Source organism: Solanum stenotomum, chromosome 1, assembly GCF_019186545.1.
Source record: "Solanum stenotomum isolate F172 chromosome 1, ASM1918654v1, whole genome shotgun sequence".
Lineage (NCBI taxonomy): Eukaryota > Viridiplantae > Streptophyta > Magnoliopsida > Solanales > Solanaceae > Solanum > Solanum stenotomum.
Window position 1 is genome coordinate 12952172 of NC_064282.1, and position 26465 is coordinate 12978636.

The 26465-nt window shown below is 34.6% G+C and overlaps 3 protein-coding genes and 1 pseudogene across 3 annotated transcripts; 3 read left to right on the forward strand and 1 right to left on the reverse strand.

The window, feature by feature from the left end:
- Positions 1-5439: 5439 nt before the first annotated feature.
- LOC125850822 (uncharacterized) lies at positions 5440-9043 on the forward strand. The gene is made up of 3 exons (XM_049530659.1): positions 5440-5714; positions 7692-8047; positions 8218-9043. The coding sequence occupies exons 1-3, from the start codon at positions 5636-5638 to the stop codon at positions 8800-8802; spliced, it is 1020 nt and encodes a 339-aa protein (XP_049386616.1). The 5' UTR covers positions 5440-5635; the 3' UTR covers positions 8803-9043.
- Positions 9044-12252: 3209 nt separating this feature from the next.
- On the forward strand, positions 12253-13160 carry LOC125853280 (pathogenesis-related protein P2). The gene is made up of 2 exons (XM_049532945.1): positions 12253-12561; positions 12808-13160. The coding sequence occupies exons 1-2, from the start codon at positions 12295-12297 to the stop codon at positions 12970-12972; spliced, it is 432 nt and encodes a 143-aa protein (XP_049388902.1). The 5' UTR covers positions 12253-12294; the 3' UTR covers positions 12973-13160.
- Positions 13161-13285: 125 nt separating this feature from the next.
- On the forward strand, positions 13286-17373 carry LOC125861006 (PRA1 family protein F2-like). The gene is made up of 2 exons (XM_049541094.1): positions 13286-14362; positions 16904-17373. The coding sequence occupies exon 1, from the start codon at positions 13470-13472 to the stop codon at positions 14115-14117; it is 648 nt and encodes a 215-aa protein (XP_049397051.1). The 5' UTR covers positions 13286-13469; the 3' UTR covers positions 14118-14362; positions 16904-17373.
- Positions 17374-17882: 509 nt separating this feature from the next.
- On the reverse strand, positions 17883-25928 carry LOC125856773 (uncharacterized; annotated as a pseudogene).
- Between the last annotated feature and the right edge of the window lie 537 nt (positions 25929-26465).

Genomic DNA, 26465 nt, shown 5'->3' on the forward strand with positions numbered 1-26465 from the left:
TTTTGTGGTCCAGTCGGACCTCGTGGTCGAGACTCGTGCGGAAGGTGCTTAAGGGTAAGATATACTAGCTACATCCTTGTGTTTTTATTGTTGACTCAGAAAAATTGAAATTAAAGAGTTATTAGAAACAACGAATAAAGTACATATTGAGATTTAATTATTCATAGCAAGGTCAGGATAACAAATGTATTTTTCCCAAGTAAGATTTCTTTAAAACTATTATTTTGAAATGTGTTTGGATGAGTACTGGTCAACATTCACTGTATTTTAGATCTAAATTGACTTTTACGACAAAAACCAGTCACGAAGAAAACGATTGTTATATAATTTATCCAAAATTATCTCTTTAGTTCACAATAATATTACTTAACTAATATCATTGCAAATTATATATACAGGTGACAAATGCACGTACAGGAGCTCAAACGACAGTGAGAATTGTGGATCAATGCAGCAACGGCGGACTAGACTTGGACATCAACGTTTTTCGACAAATCGATACAGACGGAGTAGGAAATCAACAAGGTCACCTTATTGTGAACTACCAATTTGTTAATTGTGGCGACAATGTCAATGTTCCTCTGCTCTCTGTTGTTGACAAAGAATGAGAAATAACTACATGGCTCTGTTTATTCTGATGATTGTATTAGGTATAAAAGTCATCTTTGATGATTTAAATAAGAATAAAAGAACAAAAATGAAAAAAGGGGGAAAAAATGGTTACTTTGAAGGGGTTACCCAATTCCATATGATCTGTTGATCATGGATGTCTTCATTTAAGGAAAAAGTGAGTTGAAGTGTGTATTGTATTTGTGATCATTTTGTACTCGACTTATTTGAATTTTGAATAAGAAATTCCAACAATTCTTGTTTGGGGATTGAATTGGGATGTTATTTATGTTATGTAGTGAGTGACATGTCATACAACATTATGTAAAATAATACTTTTACTTTCGCATACAAATTTATGTCGCGCTTTTCAATTTAGTCATTCTATAAATAGGAATTTCCACATTTAATCATTTAAAAATAACTTATTTATGCTCCATAGCTATAGTTCGTTAATAACGATTTGTAGCTACATGTTAGATGGAGGAGAGAGGCGAGTGAGAGAGGGCAAAGACTGGAGAGAGGTGAGCTGTATATGTATATATTGGGAGAGGAAGGAGAGAGGCGAGCGAGATTGGGAGAGAGGAGAGAGGCGAGCGAGAGAACAAAACCCAGTACATTAATAGAATATAAAACTAGGAGCCAGAAACTAACAAAGATTCAAAGAACAAAACCCAGTACGCCAATAGAATATAGGAAGAAAGATTTACTCTCAAATATGTATTAAGCTCTATCTTTTCTTATTGTCCATAAAAACACAAGATGAATATATATATATACCCAAAAATAGTCATCAACCAACGGTCAAAAGAATTAAGAATTATAAAGGCTGTTTATGAAGATTAAAGGCAAAAGATTGAAGACCAATTAGAAGGAAATAGACGTTGGCCAACTGCCATATTTAGGCCAAAATTAATAATGATTTATAAGACAATTAACTGGATATTAACACCCATTTAATATGATGAATATAGAAAATAATATGAACACTTCTTTTTGAGATACTAGAATCATTTTTCCAATACAATAACATCTCAAAGACGTTGTGTTAGGAAAATATATCAAAAACTCACGAAAAGAAAGGTCATGAGTACTTTGAAAAAAAATAAAATCGATTCGGTTTGGCTTGGCTTGAAGGTGTGGCCTATACCCCCAGTAAGTGCCCACCAACTTTAACCTTATGGTAGTGGATTTGCGTCACTAAGAGAGCAAAAGACTGGAGTCGAGAATTGTAGGAAGGAGTAAAAATACAATAAAAATAAAATATGAAGATAACATTATTTCTGGTAACAAATTAATGTTTTCTCTGCATAAATGTCAAAAACGTCCTTGATTAAAACCTATTCTATGTTCCACTTGGGATATATATAGTTTATAAAAGACATAGGAATAATTGGCTCTTGGATTGTACTTGTATTTTTGTCTTTTGAACAAAGGAATTAAGATGTTTTAATTTGAAGTACATAAATATATAGTTCATGTTGTAGTGTAAAAAGACATGCATATATATAGAGCTTTTAAAATCTATATTTAGATAATAATGTACATAATATATATATATATATATATTTTAAAAAGGCAGAGACAATTTATAAAAAATTCCTAAATACTCTTATCAGTGTTTTCAATATATCCATAATTAGTGTTTAGAAACTATTACGTTAATGAAAATCAAGATTAAAAAGTCTATATGCAAAATTAATAAAGAATAAAAGAGATGGTGAAACTAATTAACTACATATTTAACTCACAAGTATTTAAATAATAACAATCATAAATGGACTACCTTGAATTTACTTAAATTAAAATCTACATTAATTTGATCATGCTTGAAAATAATAAAAACATTTCAGGTTTGAAAATAAAATAAAATTACACGTTTCTAAAAGTTACCATATTTGGTATTTTGGTTTATTAGTTTAGGAAACTTTTTCATAAACCATTTCCAAAAAAATAAATAGGAAAGCGTAATTTTTCTACGTACATATATCTTCTCTTCGATCAACTTTCTTTCTATCAAAATTCAGCTTTTATTAATTAGCTTTTTCATTGTTACATTACATTATGAACACAGAGAAGGATAAGACGTTGGAAAAGTCCCAACAACAACTTCTTCGGGCTGCAATGTTGAAGAAGCGCTATGCACATATAATCGTGAAGTCCCAACAACAAGTTCTTGGTGACGCGTATGATGAAGAAGAGATGAAGAAGAAGGCTGCATTGTGGGATAACCAATTGCAAGAACAGAAAGCCAACTCGAAGAGAAAAAGAGATAAAGATAGAAAGGCAGCGAGGATCGCCATTGAAAGCATCAAAAGAACCGTTAGTTTTGGCGATGATCTTCAAGCTGAAAGAGATTTCTTGACCATCATTGGGTGCAGGAGCCGTTAGTAAGTGTTTGATGAAACGTGAATTTTTTTTTGTTCAATTCTACTTGGTTTTCAAAAAATAATAATTTGTTTTTGAGCTTTTGTTTTACGTTCTTTTCAAAAAAAAAAAGGTTTTTGTGTTTTTGTTTTACGTTCTTCTAAAAAAAATAAAAATTGTTGGTTGTGTTAGTTGTTTCAACTATATTTTAGAAAAAACAAAAAAATATTTTGGTTTTTATGACGTTTATACTTCGGTTTTCAAAAAAAAAAAAAAGTTTGTGTTTTATTGTTCTACTTTTTTTCTTTAAAAAAAAGTTTGCTTTGTTTTCTAGTAATTAGTTTAGAAATACAGTATTTCATATGAACTAATGTCAAATTAGGTTGAAGTGGATGGATGCTTTTAAGGGGTTAGATTAACTAGGCTTTGATATATATATATATGTTAAGTTGTGATATAGACACAATATGGTATATAGCTTTCAGTCACGAATTGCTTTTGAATGGTTGAATTAACGTGATAAACCTTTTTCCATAAATCTTAGTATATACTATACTTGTGTAGTGGATTTAGGTACGAACTTCTGTTGTGTGTATCGGACAATCTGTTGGAGGTTATTACACACACAACACTTTCTCAAACCCAAGTTTATGTGATGGTTGCACTTGTTAGGATTGCTATCATGGGTGAAGTAGAAGCCTACCCTGCTTTACTACCTCCGCTACAATCTAAAGAAGGTTTTAGTTTTAGATTCGAAGTTAGTTCCTTGTGATTGGATATAGAGTTGATAATATAGATCAATTATTGGTGAGGGAGTGAATAACGCAATTAAAAGGACAGGCAATGAGCCATGAACTTACAATATATCTAGGGTAATGGAAATGCATATGAGCTAAATGCTAAATCTATCAAAAAGTATATCACAGCAGACGAAAATAAGCTAAAATATATCTATTCTGTGTGAATACTATGCACCAATTGACCCGTTATGTCCTATGTTGCGTATCCCCAGGTCCTAGTGAGTGAGCCGGTTGGAGTCTCACGAGTTCCTCCAAGTAATTGAGGACTATATTTCTACTGTTAAACTAGGATCTTGGTTACTTAACGGAAAGTCGAAGACTAACACCTTTGAAGGACTTTTTCAAAATATCCACGCTCAATCTCAGCTGGGGTTAGGTCATACCTAATTCGTGATAGTAGTAATATGCTTGTGCAGTACCCTTCATTAGACTTGATCCTCTTCTCCCCGTCACACATTCCGAAGACAGAGAGTTGACACATTTCAGTTGGTCTAGCCTAATCCAATGCCTTGCTATGGAATATCTAAGATTCTAAAAAAAAATTAAAATATTTTTCAATCGTTAATTCAATTGTTCAAGTAACATGATTGTGCTAAGAAGGTGACTTGTCTATGATAGTAAAGTGAAGGCAGGTCATGCTGATCCCTACCAAAAAGAAGTCTTTTAACTCCGCCTGTGTTTTGTTTGTAATGTAACACATCCCAAGCCCGGATAAAGGAGGAGGGTTTATTGTTTCTATTAAGAAGTCAAGTCAGATCCTTGATACAAAACCATCTGGAGAATGCTTGTGCAAGTATGTTTTTATTCTACTATTATATGTAGCTAGTTAGTCTAATTAGTGTGTGAAGGTAGCTAGTTATATCAAACTAATACAACTTACGTACCTTCCTTTGTATTTGTTTATCCATCTTGTAGTTGTAAGGAAATAGCTATGGCATAACCAAATAAAAATTAAAGATGTATTTATAAGCTATGGCATGCTAGGCGATTTTGGCTTCGAGTATTAATTTTGCCGCCATTTACATTGTTTGTAATTGGTGAGATCATAAGAAATTGTTGAAGTTGTATGATGTACTTCTAAATGGGGTTGTGAAATCAATGGGAATTAAACAAAGTCATTAGTTTTAGTAGTTCATTACAGTGCTCAGTATTATTCTTATTGTTAATGATATATATATTTTGATAATATTCTTGAAACAAAGTATTCACATGAATATATTGAGATATTTAACTAATACCATCATACTTCTAATTTTAGGCATATGATCATCAACTTTAGGTTTGTAGTACGCGCTTGAGAGTTGGGAGGGAGTTGCATATTTTATTAAAATGATATAGAGGTCTAAGGTTGGTCAAGCTAAGGGGTGAATAAGAAGATGATACAATCAATTGATATGAACAAAATGTGACAAGATCAAGGGATTGCTCATATGGTAAACTTCAAGGGCTGTAACTAAGTCTGAGAGGGCAAAGTTAATCAGATTTTTGATTAATATACTCTTTTTTTTTTAATGTAATAATCAGTGATAATATTGAAGTTGTCATGCATTGATGGCAATTTTTTTTTTTTTAATTAATTGATGACAATTTTCATTAAAATGAACTGTTAAATAATTTTAATACATTTTTTTTTATGTTGATGACTTGGAAAGTAGTATTTTGGTTTGGGAGCATGTGATAAATTTATTTATTGAATTTTATATGTCCCTACAGATCTAATGATCCACAACTGATCCACCCAAGTCCTCTTTTGGTAAAAAGGGTAAGTGGAAAAATATATTTTCTTGACAAAAAGTGATCGGCAATTGTGAATTCAGCCACCACTCAGCTGCTGCTCTCCGCCGTCAGCTCCGGCGATAATGAGATCCAGACTACCATTGACACGCAGGAGATCGCCTATTCATTATGCCACAGAGACCCCCACCTATCAACCTAATGGTACTCTTTTTAATTTTCACCCAATTTTTGAACTTGTCTGCTCTAATTTTCTGGTTTCTGTTTTCGTATATGGGTTTTTGTTTTCTTGCGTTTTTGGCGTGTTTTCGATCTGGGTTTTGCTTGATATGGGTGTTTGCATACTTTGTTGGAAGAAATCAACTTTCTTGATTTCTATTACCGGCTTTGTTCTCTTTTTTTTTTTTTGCTGGTAATCTTGAGTTTCTTAGTTCTCTATTACCCCTTCCTCTTCGGCCCAAGTGTTCTTGTGTTAGCTGCATAAATAGTTACAAGATGGGAGTAAAGGTTTATTGATGATGAATAGTAGCAGCTAATGCTAAACATCATTTTTTGGTATTACTCAAATACACTGCTAATGGGCATATACTTCCATATAGGTGATTGGCGAATTTTGACTAGGTAACTTTAAATGAGGGACTATTAATTAGGAGAAAGGAAAAATTCATTTGCTCGAACAGACGGGATACCATAAGAGTTGAGAGATTTTAACTTCTTCAACTAGATCTGCTGATCTTAGACATAGTTGCCGGATCTTGATAGGTATTGTGCATCCAAGGGGCCGTTATTTGAATCATGTATTGTATTGTTAATCGTAGAAGCAAAACATACTAAAAAGTACATATAATTTACTGGTTTTGACAAACTATTATGTTGGTCTATTCATTTAATGAGTGACCAAACCAAGTTGGGAGTAGATGAGTTGAGTTGAGTTTTGCACACCTGTTGTTATGCCATTTACAGATATAGCCATTGATTAATATATTTCGTGAGATAAAGGAGCTAATTATAGTGTGAAATTGAGGAACACCATCATATTATCGTTATAAAATAAATTCTTGAAGTGAAGCAGTAACAGTGTGAGATGATGGGATGGAGAAGCGGCAGTGCGTTTGACAGGGAAGATATAACTCATTGATGTTATTTTTTAGGGTTCCACTTTTGCTTTTGGTATAAATCACATATCTGCATGTATTGAAGTAATTTCATTCCTTTGTTGGGCCTGTTTATGCTTCTTTAATTTTTAGTTCCAAGTTCACTTTATTAATTACTCTTTTCCTACTAGGTGTGTAAGCTGTATGCTTCTATGTATGCATACTTATACACAGTGGCGGAGCCAGTATTTTCAATAAGGGGGTTCAAAATCTCTAGAAATAGACACACGAAGTAGCCGAAGGGGGTTCGCCATCTACTATATATACATAAAAAATTATTTTAACCATGTACAAGTAATATAATTTTCCACCGAAGGGGGCTATAAGGTGGTTCCTCCCCTGCTTATACACATTATCATGAATTATTGAACTTTTAGATAACCTGTATCTCACATACTTATATACTACAGGCATAATATATTTAAGTTGGAGTGAAAAATCTGAAACGATTGGGATAATTCTTATAGTTGATAATCACAATTCCAGTACCCTTTATATACGACATATCTCGTATGCTGGCCAGTGCTGCTGTGGGTTGTCTCTGATATTACATTTATAACTAGTGCATGTATAGGTATGGATTCTTTTAGCTAAGATTTTGGTTTCCTCTTTCTTGAGGAAGATGGAGGGTGGAGAGGCTTATACCTAGGTCAGGCTAAATTTAACTTCTGTCACAGTTTTTTGGTTCAGTCTTGATTATCGCAATTGTACTTGCAGTTCTTGACTTCTTTTCCAAAGAGAAAAAAATTGTTTTCGGTGATTTTGTCCCCTCTGGTTTTTTCTCTCTCAATTTCATTTATGTGGGTTCGTCAGTCATCAGGGACCTTTCTTGGAATAAACACATCCTCTTCCTTTTTTGTCTTTTTTAATAAGTAATAATTTATTTTTATCTATTGTCGGCATCTTGCTCCTTGTTTTTAAGTTGATTGATATGTCTGCATCGAACTGTGAAGCCAAGCATGTAAATACAGCTGCCCATCTCTTAGCATTCTTCATACGTAACATTAATTTTTGCTGTTTATTATAGGATTTGACCAACATGACCTAGATAGTGGGGCAAGGAAGACAAAGCACAAGGGAAAAAATGTTGTATGGTCTCCGGCAATGGACAAGTGTTTGATTGAAGCACTTTCTATTCAAGCAAGAAATGGAAATAAAGTTGACAAATGCTTCAATGAAAATGCATATAATGCTGCTTGTGTTGCCGTTAATTCTCATTTCAGCTTGTCCTTAAATAACCAAAAGGTTGTTAATCGTCTTAAGACAATCAAAAAGAGGTACAACACAATAAGGAATATCCTCAGTCAAGAGGGATTCTCTTGGAATCCCAATACTAATACAATAGACTGTGAAGATGATGATCTTTGGAAGAGATACGTTGCTGTAAGTTTTAGCTTGTTATGCCCACTTAATGTTCTGAACTTTGTATTAATTATTTTCTTTGTGTTTTGATGTTTCCCCTTTTCTTTTACCTCTCTAAGTTCTCCATGTAACATATTTTTAAATCCGTCTGCTAGTTTGGTGCCTTTGAATATTAACTAATATGTTATCAGGCACACCCTGATGCTAGGACCTTTCGAGGAAAGCAGATAGCCATGTATGAAGAAATGAAAATAGTATGTGGAAATTATCAAGCTCATAGCCGCTGGGCAAGAATGCCAGGCAAAGTGAACGGAAATCCAGTGATAGAGTGCAAGTATGAACAAGAGTCTGCATCATATCTTTCAGCAAGTTCAGAGCATATGAACGATTCAGATGGAACCGAGACACAGTCCTCTGCCAAAGAACCAGTATATACTGAAATGCTTGCTAATAATGAAGATGAAGATGAGCCTGAAGCTCAACCCGAGGGGCAAGCTGCAAAACGGACTCGTAGCTCAGAGACACTGCAGGATGCAATGTTGGCGATAGCCTCAAGCATCCGACACCTAGCTGACACAATCGAGCAAAGCAAATACACCATTGACACCCCTGCTCTTCTGCAAGCTGTGATGGAAATCGAAGGTCTGGAAGAATCAAAGCAAATGTACGCCTTTGAGTTTTTGAACGAGGACCCTACCAAAGCGAGAGCCTTCATGGCATACAATAGAAGACTCAGACGAATATATTTGTTTCGACTGTTTGGATGGTGGAGATAATGTTTAGATGATCTGTTCTACTACTTGTTGGTCCTCTCTTTTTGATGGATGAGTCCATTATATTTACTCTTTCCAAATTTTGTTGTGGAGTATTCACTGAAGAGAATGCTGTCCATACATAAGAAGTGTACCCATATGTATTCAAAACTGACACAGAATTGTATAGGAATGTTGTACTATGATCCTTGTGTTGCTTAACTCTAAACACTATCAAGTAACTTTGCAACTTTGTACCACAAAAGATATGGTGCCCCTTTTTGTTATGGAGAAATTTCCTTTTTCACTGGATTCCATTTGTGATGTGTACCATTTATATATTCCATGTGCATCTTTTTTGGCGTAGTACATTGGCAGCTCCCTTCACTTGTCATTTAGATACTCAATGTTCTCGAACGTCTATTAAGTAGTTGAGTTAACCACAAAAATATATGTCATTTTCTTTGAGTATACACATTGGCATCAATTAGGTTTTACGGCTTCTTGATACTTATAACTAAAGGAATTGAAATATTTTAAATGGTTAATTTATCTACGTATGAACACTTGGAAACATGTAGATACAGACTAAAAAAAATTAAAAATTTGAAATGAAAGTGTCTAACTAGAACACTTGAGTATTTGTGCAGGTGTTCAATTAAAAACAAATCATAGTTATAGTATTTAAATGAAATTTGCTAGCAAAATTAATTAAGAGGCCTATTTCTTCCTTCCCTAATTATAAGTTAGTATGCTAGTTAATTTCATTACTTGTGAAATCCTACTAATTAATTAGCTTATAAGATCTATCTTTAACTAGCTTCTTAAATAGAGATGGAATTATCTTTAGTCCCTTGATAATACTTCAATGCAATTAAGACATCTTATCCTCTTTTAATTTTCCACTTTCAAAACCCATTAATCTTGTATTTTAATTTAACATATATAGATGATTAGTGCATAACATATACTAATAGTTCATCTGCAAAAAAATATTGGTTCTGTCCTCATTTATCCTTGAGCCATTGTAAATGATAACTCCATATTATTTGTGTTCAAAATGGAATGTATACATTTGTCAGATCATGCTCAGCATTTACCTAAGTTTTAATGGAAAAGGTTAGAATCCTACTCAACAATATTTGTCATATCATACTCAACATTTAGTCTATGTCCTAAAGCTTTAATTATTGGGTATGAGTCCTCTTAAAGTTTGTATTGTTGGGTTATTATTAGTATATATGCATCTTGCAGAGTTCGACAAAAATACAGATCATATATATCAACAGGAGAAAAGAAGGTCATTACAACAACTATAATTACTACGTACACCTCAGTCTCAAATAAACTGAAATGCGAAATAAGTAACGGAAAAGGATCAAAATTATCCCTGAACTATGTGAAATAGACCACTTATACCCTCTGTTACATTTTGAGCTCAAAAATACCCTCACTCTTATCTCTAGAGACCACAAATACCCCTCAAAAGTTAACAAGCCAATTTTTAATGACATGGCAAGCCATGTGTGACTGATCCTTCCACCTAAGCTGCCAACTAGGATTACCACTAACTTTTTTTAAAAAATCTAAATCTCCTAAAATTGTATTAATCCAACAAAAAAAACAAGAACAAAGTTAATATTATCGAGCCGTAAATTTTCCCTCATACATACAGAAGATACAGGTATGTTATACAAAAAATCATCCTATCAAGTTAGATATATTATAGATTACTCCCTCTGTTTCACAAAGAATGACCTCCTTTCCTTTTTAGTCAGTTTCAAAAAGAATGACCTCTTTCCTTTTTTGGTAACATTTTACTTTTTGCTTTCCACGTGACATGTTTAAAACCATAAGATTAAGGGCAATTTTGTACATTTGACATAACTTTAATTTAGGACCACAAGATTCAAAAGTCTTCTTTATTTACTTAAACTTCGTGCCAAGTCAAATCAGGTCATTCTTTGTGAAACGGAGGGAGTAGTTATTTATCAAGTGGAAATATACTTGGTTAATAGTTAAACTACGATGAAAAAATAATTTTTAACGGCAATAAATATAAATATTAATAAAGAGTGGTAAATATTTACGTAATTAAAAATAAAAGGTTTTTAATTAAAAATATAAATACTTTTTATGTAATTAAAAATAAAAGATTTATTTATAATATTAGAAGGATTTCTAATTGTTGGAAATCCTAGTTGGCAGCTTAGGTGGCGAGATCAGTCCACATGGCTTGCCATGTCATTAACAATTTGGATTGTTAACTTTTGAGGGGTATTTGTGGTCTCTAGGGATAACATTGGAGGTATTTTTGATCTCAAAATGTAACGGAGGGTATAAGTGATCTATTTCGCATAGTTCAGGGGCAATTTTGACCCTTTTCCGAATAAGTAATAATAATGATGCTCCAAATATGATTTACATTGTTTGAAACATTTCCATTACATGACAACTATTGACAAGTAAACTTTTTTTTTTTCCAGTTGAAAACTAGATCAAATTATAGACTCCATGGGATAAGATTAGCCTTCTAGAATTACCTAAAATAGAGAGCCAAGAAAATGTACAGTTCACAATATTTGATCATATCTTAGCTTCTTGTTTCTCAGTATACACGTACCCAAGAAGACTTTTCTTCAGCAGAAATTACCAAACTAATTAGGAATAGTTTTCCCAATTTCTAGACAACTGATTGCAACAAATTGTAAATGTGGAAAATAAATCAACCATAAATAAAATACGAAGAAATAAGAAAATTATTAATAAAATATGTGGGTATAACTCGGTCTTTTCCTTATTATCTTGATCTCTTTACGAATATTTCATGAATTTATGAAATTTTCGAGATGTCTCTTTGAAGGAATATATTATCCTTTATATAGGCATGAGTTGTATGGTTTATAGTAGAGTAACCTTCAAGAATCTCAATTGGAATTAAACACGTCTATTAGAATACCACAAAATTTCAATATCGACAAATCAAATGGTAGGTAAAACTACAATAGATAGTACATAAATCGATTTTTTTAATATTCTGGTAAAGGTTAACATCATTTAATTAGATTTTTCTGCTTTCTTCTATATTATGCATGAATATATTGAAAAGTAGTATTTGAGCAATTCATGGATTTAATTTCTTGAATTTCATTTTGTTTTCCACATGTCTAGTCAGAATAATTCACTACGAACGTTCATAACTCATTTTGAATTGGTCAAATTGATATATAGTAAAGCCTTCTTTTTTTTTTCCCTAAAGTTTCACTTTCACTTAAAGCAATTGTACATTCATGATTAATATAGAATTGGAAAATTATTTCAGAGAATATGAGTCATGGAGAGTTCCAGTCTTTCACAACTCCTACATGAAATTAATAGCAATGACTTTTCCAACTCAAGAATACTGTATGTCCATTATTTTCCACACTAACTAACTAGCTACTGTCCCTATAAATAACACCTATTTATCCTTCACCATTTCACATACACCTCACAAGAAATTAAAATTACAATATTATGGAGAGAGTTAACAAGTTGTGTGTAGCATTTTTTGTCATCAGCATGATGATGGCGATGGCCGCGGCGCAGAGCGCTACCAACGTTAGGGCAACCTATCATTTGTACAACCCGCAGAACATAAACTGGGATTTGAGAACTGCTAGCGCTTACTGCGCTACTTGGGATGCTGACAAGCCTCTAGCGTGGCGCCAGAGGTATGGCTGGACCGCTTTTTGTGGTCCAGCTGGACCTAGGGGCCAAGCTTCATGCGGTAGATGCTTGAGGGTACGCTCAATTTTACACTATCATAGTCTATAAAAGTGTTTTTCAACAATTGATGCTTATTAGATACTTTAATTTTAATGTGTCCAATGAAGTTACCCCATGTTAGGTGAAGCTAAAGGGAAAATTAATCATGTGCATGTGTATTGGGTGAGCTAGTACGGGCACAAAGTGTTTATATATGATTAAAATTATTTTTAATATTTTAAATCTTTTGAATGAAATTCCTAATTCTCCGCTACTATACAGGTGACAAACACAGGAACAGGAACACAAGAAACAGTGAGAATAGTAGATCAATGCAGCAATGGAGGGCTTGATTTGGATGTAAACGTGTTTAACCGATTGGACACTAATGGATTGGGCTACCAGAGGGGCAACCTTAATGTTAACTATGAATTTGTCAACTGCTAAGCTTAAAAAAGTGTCATATATCATCAATAAAATAATAATAAATCACGATCGAGATTGATTTCGTACTACGTACTATCTCAAAGTTAATAAAAATGACCGAGCTAGCTTTTAATACTACTAGTATATGGAAGCTCTACGTGTACTTTGTATACCCTTCACGATTAATGAAATAAATCTTATTATTATTATTTCTATGTATTTTGGATATGAAATAAATATTTTTTTCGAAACGGACTAAATGATCGGCGTAACTAAATACTGATCCAAGTGACAAATTAATGATTGACATCACTTGGTACATGTTGGCCGTAGTCATGGTCATGGCTGTCATGCTTATAAAGCAGGAGGACAATTCATCCTCAAGCTGTCTTCCACGTCCATTGTTGAAGCTTCCAATTTCTTTTAAGGTATAAAAAGGGAGAAGAAATTCTGAACAAGGAGAATATTCTGAATCTAAAATTCATCATCTGAATCCTTCTCCCCTCCAATACTAATTCATGGCAATTTCTGCAAATCTTTCCAATTATGGTACCCTTCCAACTTCTACCCCACCAGCATCACCACAAACCACCCCTCATTCCGCCAGAAAACCACCTCGTCCACCGTTACCACGACCACCACAACCACAGCCGCCGCGGCCATCGACGGTCACTAGATCCGACACGGCTACACGCCGTTCATGGCGTGTGTTCTTTGACTACACCATTATCTCTCTTCCTTATAACTATTCTGAAGCGATTACCCGGGTGAGGAGGAACCTTAATTATTTCCGTGTCAATTACGCTATGGTAATCCTTGTTATTCTATTCCTCAGCCTTGTTTACCACCCAATCTCTATGATTGTCTTTTTGGCTATTTCTGTAGCTTGGTTGTACTATTTCCGTGAAGAAGCGATTGTAATTTCGGGAACCCAATTGGATGATCGGCTTGTTTTGGTTGGGTTAGGGTTGGTTACTGTTGTTGCCTTGGCGCTTACTCATGTGGGTCTCAATGTTTTGGTTGCTTTGATTATTGGGTTTTTCGTTTTGGGAATTCATGGGGCGTTAAGGGGAACTGAGGATTTGTTTTTGGATGAGAATGAGGCTGCCGAAGGTGGGTTGCTTTCGGTTGTCAGTGAGGAACAAATCAGGCCTAGTTATAGGTAGTGGATTTTGATTTGTTGCAGTTTCAAATTATATGGGAAATTTGAAAGAACAGATTTTGTTAATTGTTCTTGGATTACATTGGGCGAAATGCGGGTACTGGAGATCTTTTGTTGATAATTTGGCTTATTTCTGGTGCTGAGTTTGGGTGAAGTAGTGGTTGGAAAGTGTAATGTGTGAAGGAACATTTCTAATTTTAGAGCAGATTTGTTGCTTGGAGGTGTCTGCCTGCCTAAAGATCGTTAAAGGTGATTCTTTTTGCCTCAACCCTGTTTTCGAGTTTAAGTAGGATAGGGGCTATGAATTGGGATTGTTACTTTGTTTTGATTATGATACAAATGAAGGTCGATCAAAGTGCTGCCATTGTACTCAAGTAAAAATTTGGCTAGTTTTTGCTGAATCTATGTATTCATTATCATTAAGTAATCTTTAGGTCAATTTGTACAATTTTTTATTGCCTATCCGAAAGAAAAAGAGTCACATTTCTTCATTTATTTGGCTCCAAGTGTTTTTGTTGTTTGGATGAATAAAATCAGCAATTGTGAATGCAAAAAAGCCTGATCTCTAGTTTTACCCCTCTTCTCAAGCTGCTATCTCGGCTCCTTGTTGCTTTATGTTCCCATCGTTATCCATCTTTCCATCTGTTTGAATTTCTTAGGCTTCTATCTAACTGTTCATTTATGCATAGCTAGTTCGTAATCTGATCTAGTAGCTTGATGTTGTATCAGTTGGCATTGTGTTTGCAGAGTTAGGTGTGTGATTTGCTGTACAATGGATGAATTGTTTTGCCTTTTACTCTGTTTCTGATATTTTGTCCGTTAGCTCTCTTTCTCTTGCCCTTCTTCTTTCCCCTTGCCAGCAATGCATTTTTAAGTAGTGTTCTTCCGTAACTATTAACACCTATCAGAGCAATTCCAATGCTGGAATTCAGCTACGAAGGCTCATGCATGACCTTCAAAGGAGTAAGGTGGATTGCTCTTTCTCATGTCTGTGTGATCACGTAGATAAAATCTGGTTGTCACGGGAGTTAGCAACTTGAACTAGAATTTTTTTGAATATGCTACTGTTTCCTTTTAGACAGCACATACTTGACAGATCCTTGTCAAAAAAATTATAGACCTGATAGCTTATAGCTGAAATCTCCAAGGCGTATACAACACACTAGGGAAATTTCTTGTTATGGTAGCATTCTCAAGTATTGTTAACCTTCTTTGTTTGTAACTTTGTATTCAAGCTAATCACGCTCGGGGGAAGCTGACTTATTACTGTTAAGAAAGAAATCAAATCCTTTTGCTGTTTATGCTAATATGACCTTGCATATGCATGTCCTATGGTCAAGGGAAGACCAAATACATAGATATTCATGTTTTTACCTGAATTACATCTGGTTTAACTTTGGTGTGTCAAAGCAAGTACCAATGTCTAGCCGCAGAAATATTTTTTTTGGTACGCCATACTGATAATATCAGTTTGGAAGAGGGAAATTTTATAAAAATTATCATCTTCTGTTACGGTTTTGATCTGTACCTTAATGTCATGTTTAATTGATGTATAATTCCTCAGAAAGAATATTTACATCATGTATACTACGTTGGCTGACATGATCAAGTATCTGCTTAGTTCTATCAAATTGAGAAACAAGACTAAGAGGAAAAACTATGATATACTCAAAGTGAGATACTGAATTGAATTGAATGTTTTCCCAGAATATACTAAGATGTAGAGCCTTTATGTCCGTGTGGCTTTATCAAATCAATACTACCAGAGGTTTCGGGAGAAAATACTGTTTGAAGCGCCACCCTCAAATGAGCCTTGCAGCGCCGATCTGGATTTAGTCGGGCTCCGGACACTGGGTGGGAAACCAAAAAAAGAAAAAAGGGTTTGATATACTCAAAATTAGGTCTCTACTCTGACATAAAGGCTCTTACTTATCTCAAGTTCGAAACCCACTAGGTGCAAACAATTTCTGAGGGCCATCGGACTGGGTAAAACCTGAATTAACCGTGGTGCACTTGCGGGAAACTCCTTGCCGAGGGCCTGTGCACCCCTGGGATTAGTCGGGGCTCAAAGAGACTCGGACACCCGGTGCAAATCAAAAAAAAAAAGGCTCTTACTTATGATTTACTGGCAAGGTGTTATGTCACTTGTCCGATTGAAGCTTTTTTTTCTTTTTATAATCTTACGTGACCATTCCGGCAGCAACCTTCCTAATTCCGGTGACTGTTCCATTCACACTTTGCTTATTTTCGGTGATCGTATTGGTGGTACTGTACTGATTTTTTTTTAATCTCTTTTGGTACTGTTCTGGTGATACCAGACCTCGTTTCCAGGACTCTCTATCAGTATCATGACTCTTCAGTAGCTATTTTGGTTGCCAGTGCCTTCTGACCATTTTCCCAGCAACTTGTTCGACGAATTGCAAGTTGCAGATTTTTCCAGTTTCCATGATTATCTGCTTTAACATTTCTTTTGAAGTAAGTTCTAGTTTGCAGGGATGAATCGAAAAGGAAATCATCATTGGTTCTGCCTCCTATTTTCATGAAGAATGGATCACTCTCTAAGGATCATTGAAGTCTTAAGTTATATATAATCTCACGTTTGACAAGTATTAAATTTGTATTTGACATCGATAGTATTTATCGAATTATCAAGTCATCACTCTGTACATCTAAACTTTTCGCAGTTACAGTAGCTATCGTTTTTACGTTCAAGCATGTATCATACTCTCTGCTGAGTGCAAATCTTCCAGTGATCTTTAGTTTTGCACAATCAGATGTCATACTGTACAGGTTGCCAGTATTTTGTTCGACTGCAGATAGCAGAGGAATATTCACATTGTCATAACAATCAACAATCTGCTACTTGACATTAAGGTAACCTTGTTCAAATCCTGCTCCGTTTGTGTCAAGCTTCTGGAAAGTGTTAGTGTCCAAGTGAAATATAATCCCCCTGACATTACGTTGCTGTATTCCAAGACTATTTTAACTGTCGTTATTGCTCCTGTGGCTGTATTTTTACATTTAATATTTACCTGCATAAATGTTTTCACTTGTTGCAATAATAATCTTTTGTATTGAATAGTTACGAATAGTTGTGCTATATTATTTTGCTCATCTTTACCTTTCTGTTTAGAGTGTACATAATTTTGATTTTTGATAGCAAAATGACATAATTTTATCCACTACAATACTACATTTAGTTTGGTCAGTTACATCTTAAATATTTTACAGATATTTTTTTAGAAGTTCTGTACTTAATATAACCCCAAGTATGGTCCACTACTTAGAAAAAATAAACAGGAATGAAAATAAATTTTGAAAAATTAGGCAAAAGGGAAAAGTTGAGATTAACAAAAATAGTGAGTCTATAAATTGCAGCAGAACAAATCACTAGAGAGCAAAACATCAAAATGATCCATTTTTACAACTACCAAAGAAAAGGACAAAAGAAGTGGCTACTTGGTTCTGTCATTATGTGCTTTCTAACTCTTGTATGACAACACAACTTAATTCTAGTTCCATGTCATGAATTTCTTTAGCAGCCTCAGCATCCCTTTCAGCAACAGTACCCCTGCAATCATATAGAAACTACTGCATTAGAGTAAGGTTCTTCGATATTAGAGAAATATATCATCTGCAGTTGCTAAACAAACAACTTCCAAGTCTCAACAAGCATACTGTAAAGAAGTTATGAGCTCATCATTAGGGTCGATCTGGATGCCCCTATAGAAAGCATTGGCTGCCTCTTCAAACCTCTGAGAAGGAAATCTTAGAATATCAGAACATATAGGTATATAAGTTGGCAAAATTTGATTCCAGGAGAGGAAGGAGGGAGGGAGCATGCCTGCAATAGACATAGAGCTGCACCTTCCCGATAATAAGCCTTTGCCAAATCTTGTCCAAGTTTTTTGCAGGCCTTGGCATCAGTTAAGGCAGATTCACCTTACCCCAGGTGGAACCAACAATCACTTCTATTGGAAAACAGAGTGCCATCAGTTGGATCAGAACTGATTGCCTGCAGAGTATCAGCAAACACAAGTGAGAATGCATACACATTATCAATTACTTGCACCATGAAGAGGATGACTACTTCATCTCATCATTATCTTCGTTCTTTTTCCCTTTTGCAGGTATTTTACTGAGGAAGGGGTAGAGCTCGGAATACAGGAAGAATTCAACAAGCCTAATAGGTACCAGTGTATAAGCATCTTTTGCCGCAGCAAAATCCTTCCTCTCAAATGCCTCGTCTCCCTTAGCATTTGCATCTGCAGCTTTCTTCTTTGCTTCAGGACTCACCTATAAACGAATCAATCATGCCGATTCAAGATATTTAGCACTATTCCGTAAACAGGTTTCTCCAACAACATACAACTAAATCACAGAGTATAAAAAGATATTGATCTTCAGTGCAATTTGAAGTAGCTGAGACGGGAGTCTGGAACCACATCGCTGGAACGATTTCATGACTATAAAGAAGTTATAGCATTTTGAAGCCTTAGTCATTGAACCGTAAGCAAACATTGTTTATTGGACTTCTTGAAGACATTAATTTCATGCCCCCAGATGCAGTGTTTATTATGTTATTTGCTACATATACTTGCACATGCAAAATCAATTTGTTGTCTACATGTTTCACAGATGTAGTATCATATTCACAATGAGAGATTTCCAATCTGTCTTCAAGAGTGCTTAACCAGAAAAAATACAAGAACTACTTTGTTACATTTTCAGAAATGGTTTACTTTTGTGCCAAAACTACCATTTACTTAGATGTGGCAATCCAATCCATATAAATATGGGTAAAATCCAAGTAAATTGAAATGACCCAAAATTCACACATAAAATAAAAAACAGTGACCACTAATAACAGACCTCCGGTAAATCTTTCTTAGGGCGATTGTTTACTTGCCTCCCAGCTTCTGTCATCTCCTGCTATTATCACAGTTTAGACAATGAAAACGAAGCAGAAGTTTGCAGGAGAGAAGGAAAGGAAATAGTCACCGACCTAGCCAGTACCATTATATAAAAGGCAACTCTGAGTTCAGACAGAAGACCAAAACTAGCAGCGATCATCTTACAGAAAGACAAATTAAGCACCTGTTTTCTCAATTTCTCAGATTTCATAAACTCAATGACTCTGACGTGACGGCCAATAAAGCTTCAACAGACTCCCGACAATCACTTCTAGCTGCAAGATGTATTGGCTTGTAACCATCCTGTAGAGATAGCAAAAGTTATTTTTCGATTTCAATTAACAGTCCTCAGAAATTGCTAATTGACTTTTTTCCACGACTTCGCTCAGAAATTAACAATGACTTGTTTGGAATCATCTTTCCAACAATTGAAAGAAGAAAAATTCCTTGGAAATTTCTTCCAAAATATATTCAAACAACAAAGAAATTAGATTTTTTTGTTAGATTTTCTTTTCAATTACCTGATCAGTGAAATTAGGATCAGCTCCAGCTTGTAGTAAGCATTTAACACTTTCTGCATTACCTTTACGAGCAAAGGAGTTATTTCACCACACCACATTCCTTCACCAGCCTTAACATTGACATTAGCCCCTGCCTGTTAGCACAAAAGAAGTTAAGCCTTAAGTAGACAGATGGCACGCTTAACCAAATAACATTGCAAAATACAAAGCAAAAATGGAAAAATTGAAAAAGACAGTTCTCATAAGCTAAGTTGCGACTAGGTTTTGACTATATTGGCGAAGGTGTGACTACGTCGCCGAAGGTAGAGTTGAGTTCTTGCTTTGGATTATGTCATGAAAAGTAAGATGCACAAAATTCATAATCCTATGTAGTCAAGAAGTTTTTTTCAGTTTAATGCATAATATGTTGGAAAAATGATTTTAGTATCCCAAAAGAAAATATTTATATCATTGTCTAGATTCATTCTTGATATCTTGTTAATGGCTTTTAATATGATTGAATACCTCATTAATCAATTTATTCTCCTCATAATAGACTTGAATATAATTAGAGGCCTTCATCATATCTTGATTCTTTGGCGTCTTCGTTCTCATTAATTCCATAGACGTTGGAGGAATAACGTTTCAGCCACTAAATGACTATTATTGTCTTTGTCCGTTTACCACCATTTAGGCTGACAAATGGTTTGACCATTGATTTAATTACATTAATCCTTCTCACTATCTGTTGGAGGCTTTAGCCTCGCCTCGTGTTTTTCCCAAAAAATTTAATCTTCTCTTCTATCACAAAGGATGATGAGATTAATATATGTTAATTTCCCACACAAAATTGAATATACAGGAAAAATAGTTGAAGGAAAGAAGAAGAAAGAAACTGTATTGATCGAGTAAAAACTGTTACAAAAGACTAGCTACTCTAATGTATTTATACAATTTGCTAATGACTAATCTGACAACACCTAACTAACTAACTACTTTTCTTCTAGTTGCTTCTAGAAGCTACATGTTAATTAATCAAGATGTACAATTAACTCTAACAATATATCTCTAAGAGAAATCTTTCATTCTATTTTCTATTATGGTTTTATCTTAAAAGAATCTTTGTTAGTTTCTGGCTCCTAATTTTATATTAGAAGAGCTTGTTGAATCCTGTGGATACACCTATATTAGGTGAAATATCCCCAAGGACATTGTCTGACATGCCTCAAGCTTTGGTGAATTCCACACAACAATTCGTGGTGAAGGTAAGTTTTCCAACATAATATTGGGTTTAACCAGTCATAAAGCTCCTAAAGCAAAACCTCTCCTACACATCAGAAACACAAAAAGAGAAAATTGAAAGATAATCAATGAAATAAATGCAACGTGGAGGATGACACTTGCAGAGAGCTCCAATGGAGTAGCCTGAGTAATTACAACGGGCTACTGCCCATGCTATAGGAAGAAGCAGTTTTACAGAAGTTTAAAGTATGACACTTGCAGTTTGTGTGTACCAAATTTTGCTTGAAAGAAACTATAGGATCTTCCAGCAACAAAAGAAAGTAACTGGGAAGCTAACTAGACAAATTATTCAGGTGGTGTGTACTATAAGGGGAATAACGAAGAGCAGACTAAGACTCGAGCAGCTAAACTTCTATCCATAGAGGATTTTTTTTTTTTGGTATTATAGGCTAGTCAACAGTAGCAAGTTTTGTGGTCTGGTAGCTGGTAGTTAATAGGCTGTAATGGGGTTGTCCATTTCAGCTTTTTTTGATACTTGTACATAACTCTTACTTGGTTGATAAAATTGTGTTTTATTACCCAAAAAAATAAAATTGAGAGTTCCCAGAAAAGCTGTAGTAGAATCAAGTCCACATGGCTCCCGTATGATCAGAGCAGTTTCTTGTGATTTGATCTAGCACAAATTTTGCAAAGGCAGAATGATAATGCATCAAACAACAGCACCACATGTTTTCTGCAACACAACTTCTTGGGGATGCTCAATCCACAGCTGCTTGCAGAGGAGATATAGTATCATCTCCTAATTGATTAAACTGCATAAAGTAACCTTTTTAGACCCATATGAACAAATAGAAATAACACCTTCTAAAAGAGTATCTTCATCCCACCCCCACCCCCTTCTGCAAACCCATCCTCAACAGTAGAGAAGAATGCATCAAAATGAGAAAAAGTACAACCCAGAAAGACTTGATTTTTTCCCATCCTCAGGTGCTGTATGCAAAAAAAGCTGAGAAAATCATCTTAAGTTAAAGAAAAAATATCTTAAGTTGAATCACCAATCAAAAGTTAATTTATATACTATATCTAAGCTAACTTCTTTTTCGCAACACAAACACTAACAAACAACTATGTGAAACTGAAAAGCATGAAGAAAATGGTGAAGTCAATACTTGTCAAAAACAGAAAAAGAAAGAGGGAAGGGGGGGAGAAAAGAAGCCTGTACAGGCTGGGAGAGCGAACTCTACACTGTTTGGCAAAGGGAAGAAAGTACATAAAACAAGAGTTTGAATACATCAGCGCAAGAAAAGTGTGTAAGGACTTGTTTGGTTGTGGAACCACTTCAGCTAAAAGGTAAAAGCTTAAGTTGCTAGATAGGGGATACTTGTATTATTATCAACACCCTCACACGTGGCCTGACTCTTTTTGTCTATTGAGAGGAGGGGGAGGGTAGGGGTGGGGTGAATTTTTTTCCGATAAGGATGATGGTGATGTTTGAAAACGTCTCTCCCTGTTATGAAACAATAATTAACTGAGTAACCCACTAGGAAGCTTTAAGTCATTAGATAGGGAACACTTAAACCATACAACTGCTTTCCACTTTGTCTAGAGAGAATTGTTAAGCAATGACTGGTAATTTTGATTCGAGAAAAGAGGGGTTTAACAGGTAACAAAGCACTCACATTAGCATGATGTTCCAGCAAAACCTTAACAACATCTTCCTGGCTGTGATCTACAGCCCACATAAGTGGTGTTCCAACATCACTTTTCAAATCAATGTCTACACCCATCGACAGAAACAATTCAACCAATTCAATATGTCCTGCAGACAAAGATAATGAACAATAAAATGTCATTCTATGTAAAGATAATAGAAGAATGCATGTAGCTACACACATAAGTGTATGCAGGACACCACTATAAATAGCAATATAGCAATAAGGCATGACATGTTGATTGATTTCTCTCATTGTTTTACCAATAGAGAATTAAAAGCTGACACTAAGAACTCAACTACTGACATCCATTAGAACATGATTAGATTCTCAATTCAGATTATGTGGCAACAAAGGAAAATAAACCTGCAAATATATTTTCACTTGTGGTGTTTCTTTTATGTGCTTATGTTCATGATACCCCATTCACATTCATACTACTTAGAAGAGTAAGGCACTCATAATGAAGTAGCTATGGGAGTACTCAAATGAAAAACAAAATCTATGGGGCACTTCCCTTCAAAACATTTAGCTTTCCTTTCTTTCCATATGGCCCACCAAATGCATGTCAGGATGGTCTTCCACCATTCTTTTATCATCGAGTTAACTTAGATGGATCTTCTTCGTGTTCATGATACGCTTTTATCAGGGGCGTATCTAGAGGGGGTGCCGTGGGTTCACGTGAACCCATGCTCCCCTCTCTAGATCACATATAGTAGTGTTAGATGTTAAAAAAATATTTAAATATAGATATGTGAACTCACGTTCAAAGTATCATTTAATAATATGATCATGATAGGGTGTACCTCTCTGAGTGAGGATAGAAATTTAAATCTTATATTTATCTTCTGTTTTTAAGTAACACCTCTCCAAGTGGTTATCGGTTACACTTTTGGCGTTTCAACTAATTTTTCTTTTGTTTTTTTCTTAAATCTTTCAAAATTTTCAAGTGTGTTACATTGAAAATTCTTTAAAAAATTTAGCACTATAAATTTTTTTATATAATTAAATCAAATGTGTATATTAAAATTTAAAACTAGTAGTATTATATTTTTTGGACCTATAATTTTTAAAATTTAATGGTTCATATTAAGAACCTAAAAGTCAAACTAATCAAATTTATATTTAAGAAGCATTTTTTCGTAATCATGCACCCATCTTACCGAAATCCTGGATACGCCTCTGGCTTTTATCAGTAGAGACAAACAAAAAAATGAGACACAGAAGTTTTGACTGCATTCTAACTTGAATGAAAATCAGTCAGCTTCCTTACTACATTTTCATTGACATGATCATCCAATCCTGCATAAATTACAATATCAGAATACATATTTGCGTTACAGTTCTTTGAAGCTCTAGTAATCTAGGGTCATTTCAAGTCATCGATTGAGAAAAAAAAGATGTAGCATTGTCAGAAAGAAGGGAAAGAAAAGGCAAATGAAGCGAGAAAGACCAAATGTTCAGGGAATCTAAGTCTCTACAAATTTAGTTTACAAGTTAGCATAACATTTCCAGCAAAACAGAAGCCAAAGTTAGGTTTTCAACAGCTGAAAATAGAAAAGTGACCTGAAAACTATGCAGCAAATAGAAAACAGACCCCATCCCACCCTATCCATCTCTGCTTCTTACTGCTAATTATAAACTTATTTGGTTACCTTTTCTGCATTTATTTGCTTAAGATAAGAACTTTGACCAATTCATCATGGTTTTAGTTCTTACTCTCCAAAACTTGCTCAAATCATAAATTCCGCAGATTCTAGTGGATTTCATGTTGTTTACCAATGCAAAACCCTTTTGAAGTCCACTTTTGGAGAACAGTTGAAGAGAAACCATTAAGAACCTTCTTTATAGCACATTGCATGAATATATTATCCAAGTCTTGAGGCATTGCCTTTCGAGAGTTAATGTTGGTCTCTTCCTCCCTTGATTTGCTTAGGTTTTACAACAGCCCTCAGATAGTCTGCTGGACCTTTTGATCAGTTCTTCCATTTTCTCCTCACAATGAATGAAAAAAAGCCAGAGAGCTTAGCCTCAATATATATATGTTTTTTCCTAAACTGTACAAGAGCTACAACGTTACAGCAATTAAATGCATATGAACCCAGGAATCTTTCCCTGACACAATAAGAAGCTTCAATCACTTCTACCAACGAAGAGGAAAAACCTACCATTTCTTGCAGCATTATGCAAAGCTGCCCCTGAGGTGCTGAGTATTGCAGGATCTGCACCCTTATATATGAGGTACTGGACAGTAGCAGTGTGTCCGTTCCTAGCAGCATTAAGAACAGCAGTCTCACCTATGAATAAATAATATATATTAAGAGCAATATCACTTTCAGCACATATCAATCAATCAAGAAGAGCTTCAATCTCAAACAAGTTGGAATCAGTAATATGAATCCTCCATATATTCCGCTGTATTTGAGTCTACCATTCCCATATAATGTTGTTGGTCTCACAACTACTCCCTTCCAATTGTTACTAGTTACAAAATATATTGAAAAACTAAACTTAAATAAAAAACAGTTACCAATACAAAATATACACATTATTCAAAACTTCCAACTCACTCATTATTAGAAAACAATATACTAGGCATCTCACCCTCAATACTTTAATGCGGCAAAAAGATAATGAACCCCTCAAGTTTCAATCTCAACAGCCAATTTCTTACTAAACAAGAACTCATGATTAATGAAAGACAAATTTATTACTCTGTAGAGAATACCTTCTTTATCTTTTTCATTGCCATCAATCTTCAAATCTTCCACCAAGTACTTGCTTGCACAAGTCAATTTTTCCTTCCCCAGCGGTAAAGTACAATGACCCTCTTTTCTCAGGATCCTTTACATTTGCCACCGTAGCGGCCAACCCTTTTCCATCATGATCTAGTCCCTTTGCCAATTCTGTTTCATAATCATCAACTAAAGACCCCAAAATAATAAAACAGGAAAATAGTGTTTTCAATTGAAAAAACTATTCTTGAAAAGCTCAACATCCCCTGAACAAGCAGACTCCAGAAACGTCATAACCTGTTTTTGAGCTGCTCAAAACAATTTCAAGATTCAATAACATTACAGTATTTGAAGAAAGGAAAAAGTAGTGGAAGAATGAATCAAAACCTTCAGTAAGAGGAGCAGGTTTTGGTATTCCATTTCCATAACTGAAGAAAGAGAGAAGATTTTTTTGGGGTTTCTGCAGAAACTTGTGCTCTTTATACACTAACTAACTGAAACAGAAAGGAAAAAACGGAGCAACGGTTTTGCAGTTTGTTTGTTACACAAAATGACAAAAACTTGCCGAGCTTCGGAAAAAGCGTTAAAATTCAAATTTTAAGGGAACGTAGGAGAGAGTATAATTTTACACAATATAAATGTGGAGAATAATATGTGTACAAATAAATACATATCTTAATTTACAAAAATACCGAGGCCTTATTTGTTTTCATTAAGATTAAAATGTCTGAATGTTAATATTACAGCAAACGCTAATCTAGACTATACATGAATTATAAGCAACCTCCACATTCTCTTAGATAAAGTTACGTCCTCTCTAATCTGGAGATGGAATATATCTTGTCTAAAGTACCTCTACTCAATACTTATTCAGCCTATCTTTGTCTCTCCTTATCCCCACTATATCAAACCTCTCAACACCTCCTCACCAAGACATTTGCACAACTCAGATTCACATGTAATCTAAAAATGCGGGGCGAATTAATTTATTATTGTTTTTTTTTGGAAAAAAACTTTGCAGGTTGCGGGGCGGGTGCGAATACTTTTCTAAAAGGTCCAGCCTCCTTCTATTCAAAAATGTGTAAAGTTACTCTTGAGTTCTCATTGTTGTTAATAGAACTACTTATATGAGAAATTGGTTTTGTTCTTGTTTATTTATTCGCTCATCCTTTCATTATATATCTATATATGATTTCTCCTTTTTTTTTTACTTTCATAAATACAATTAAGAAAATGCATAACCCCAAGCA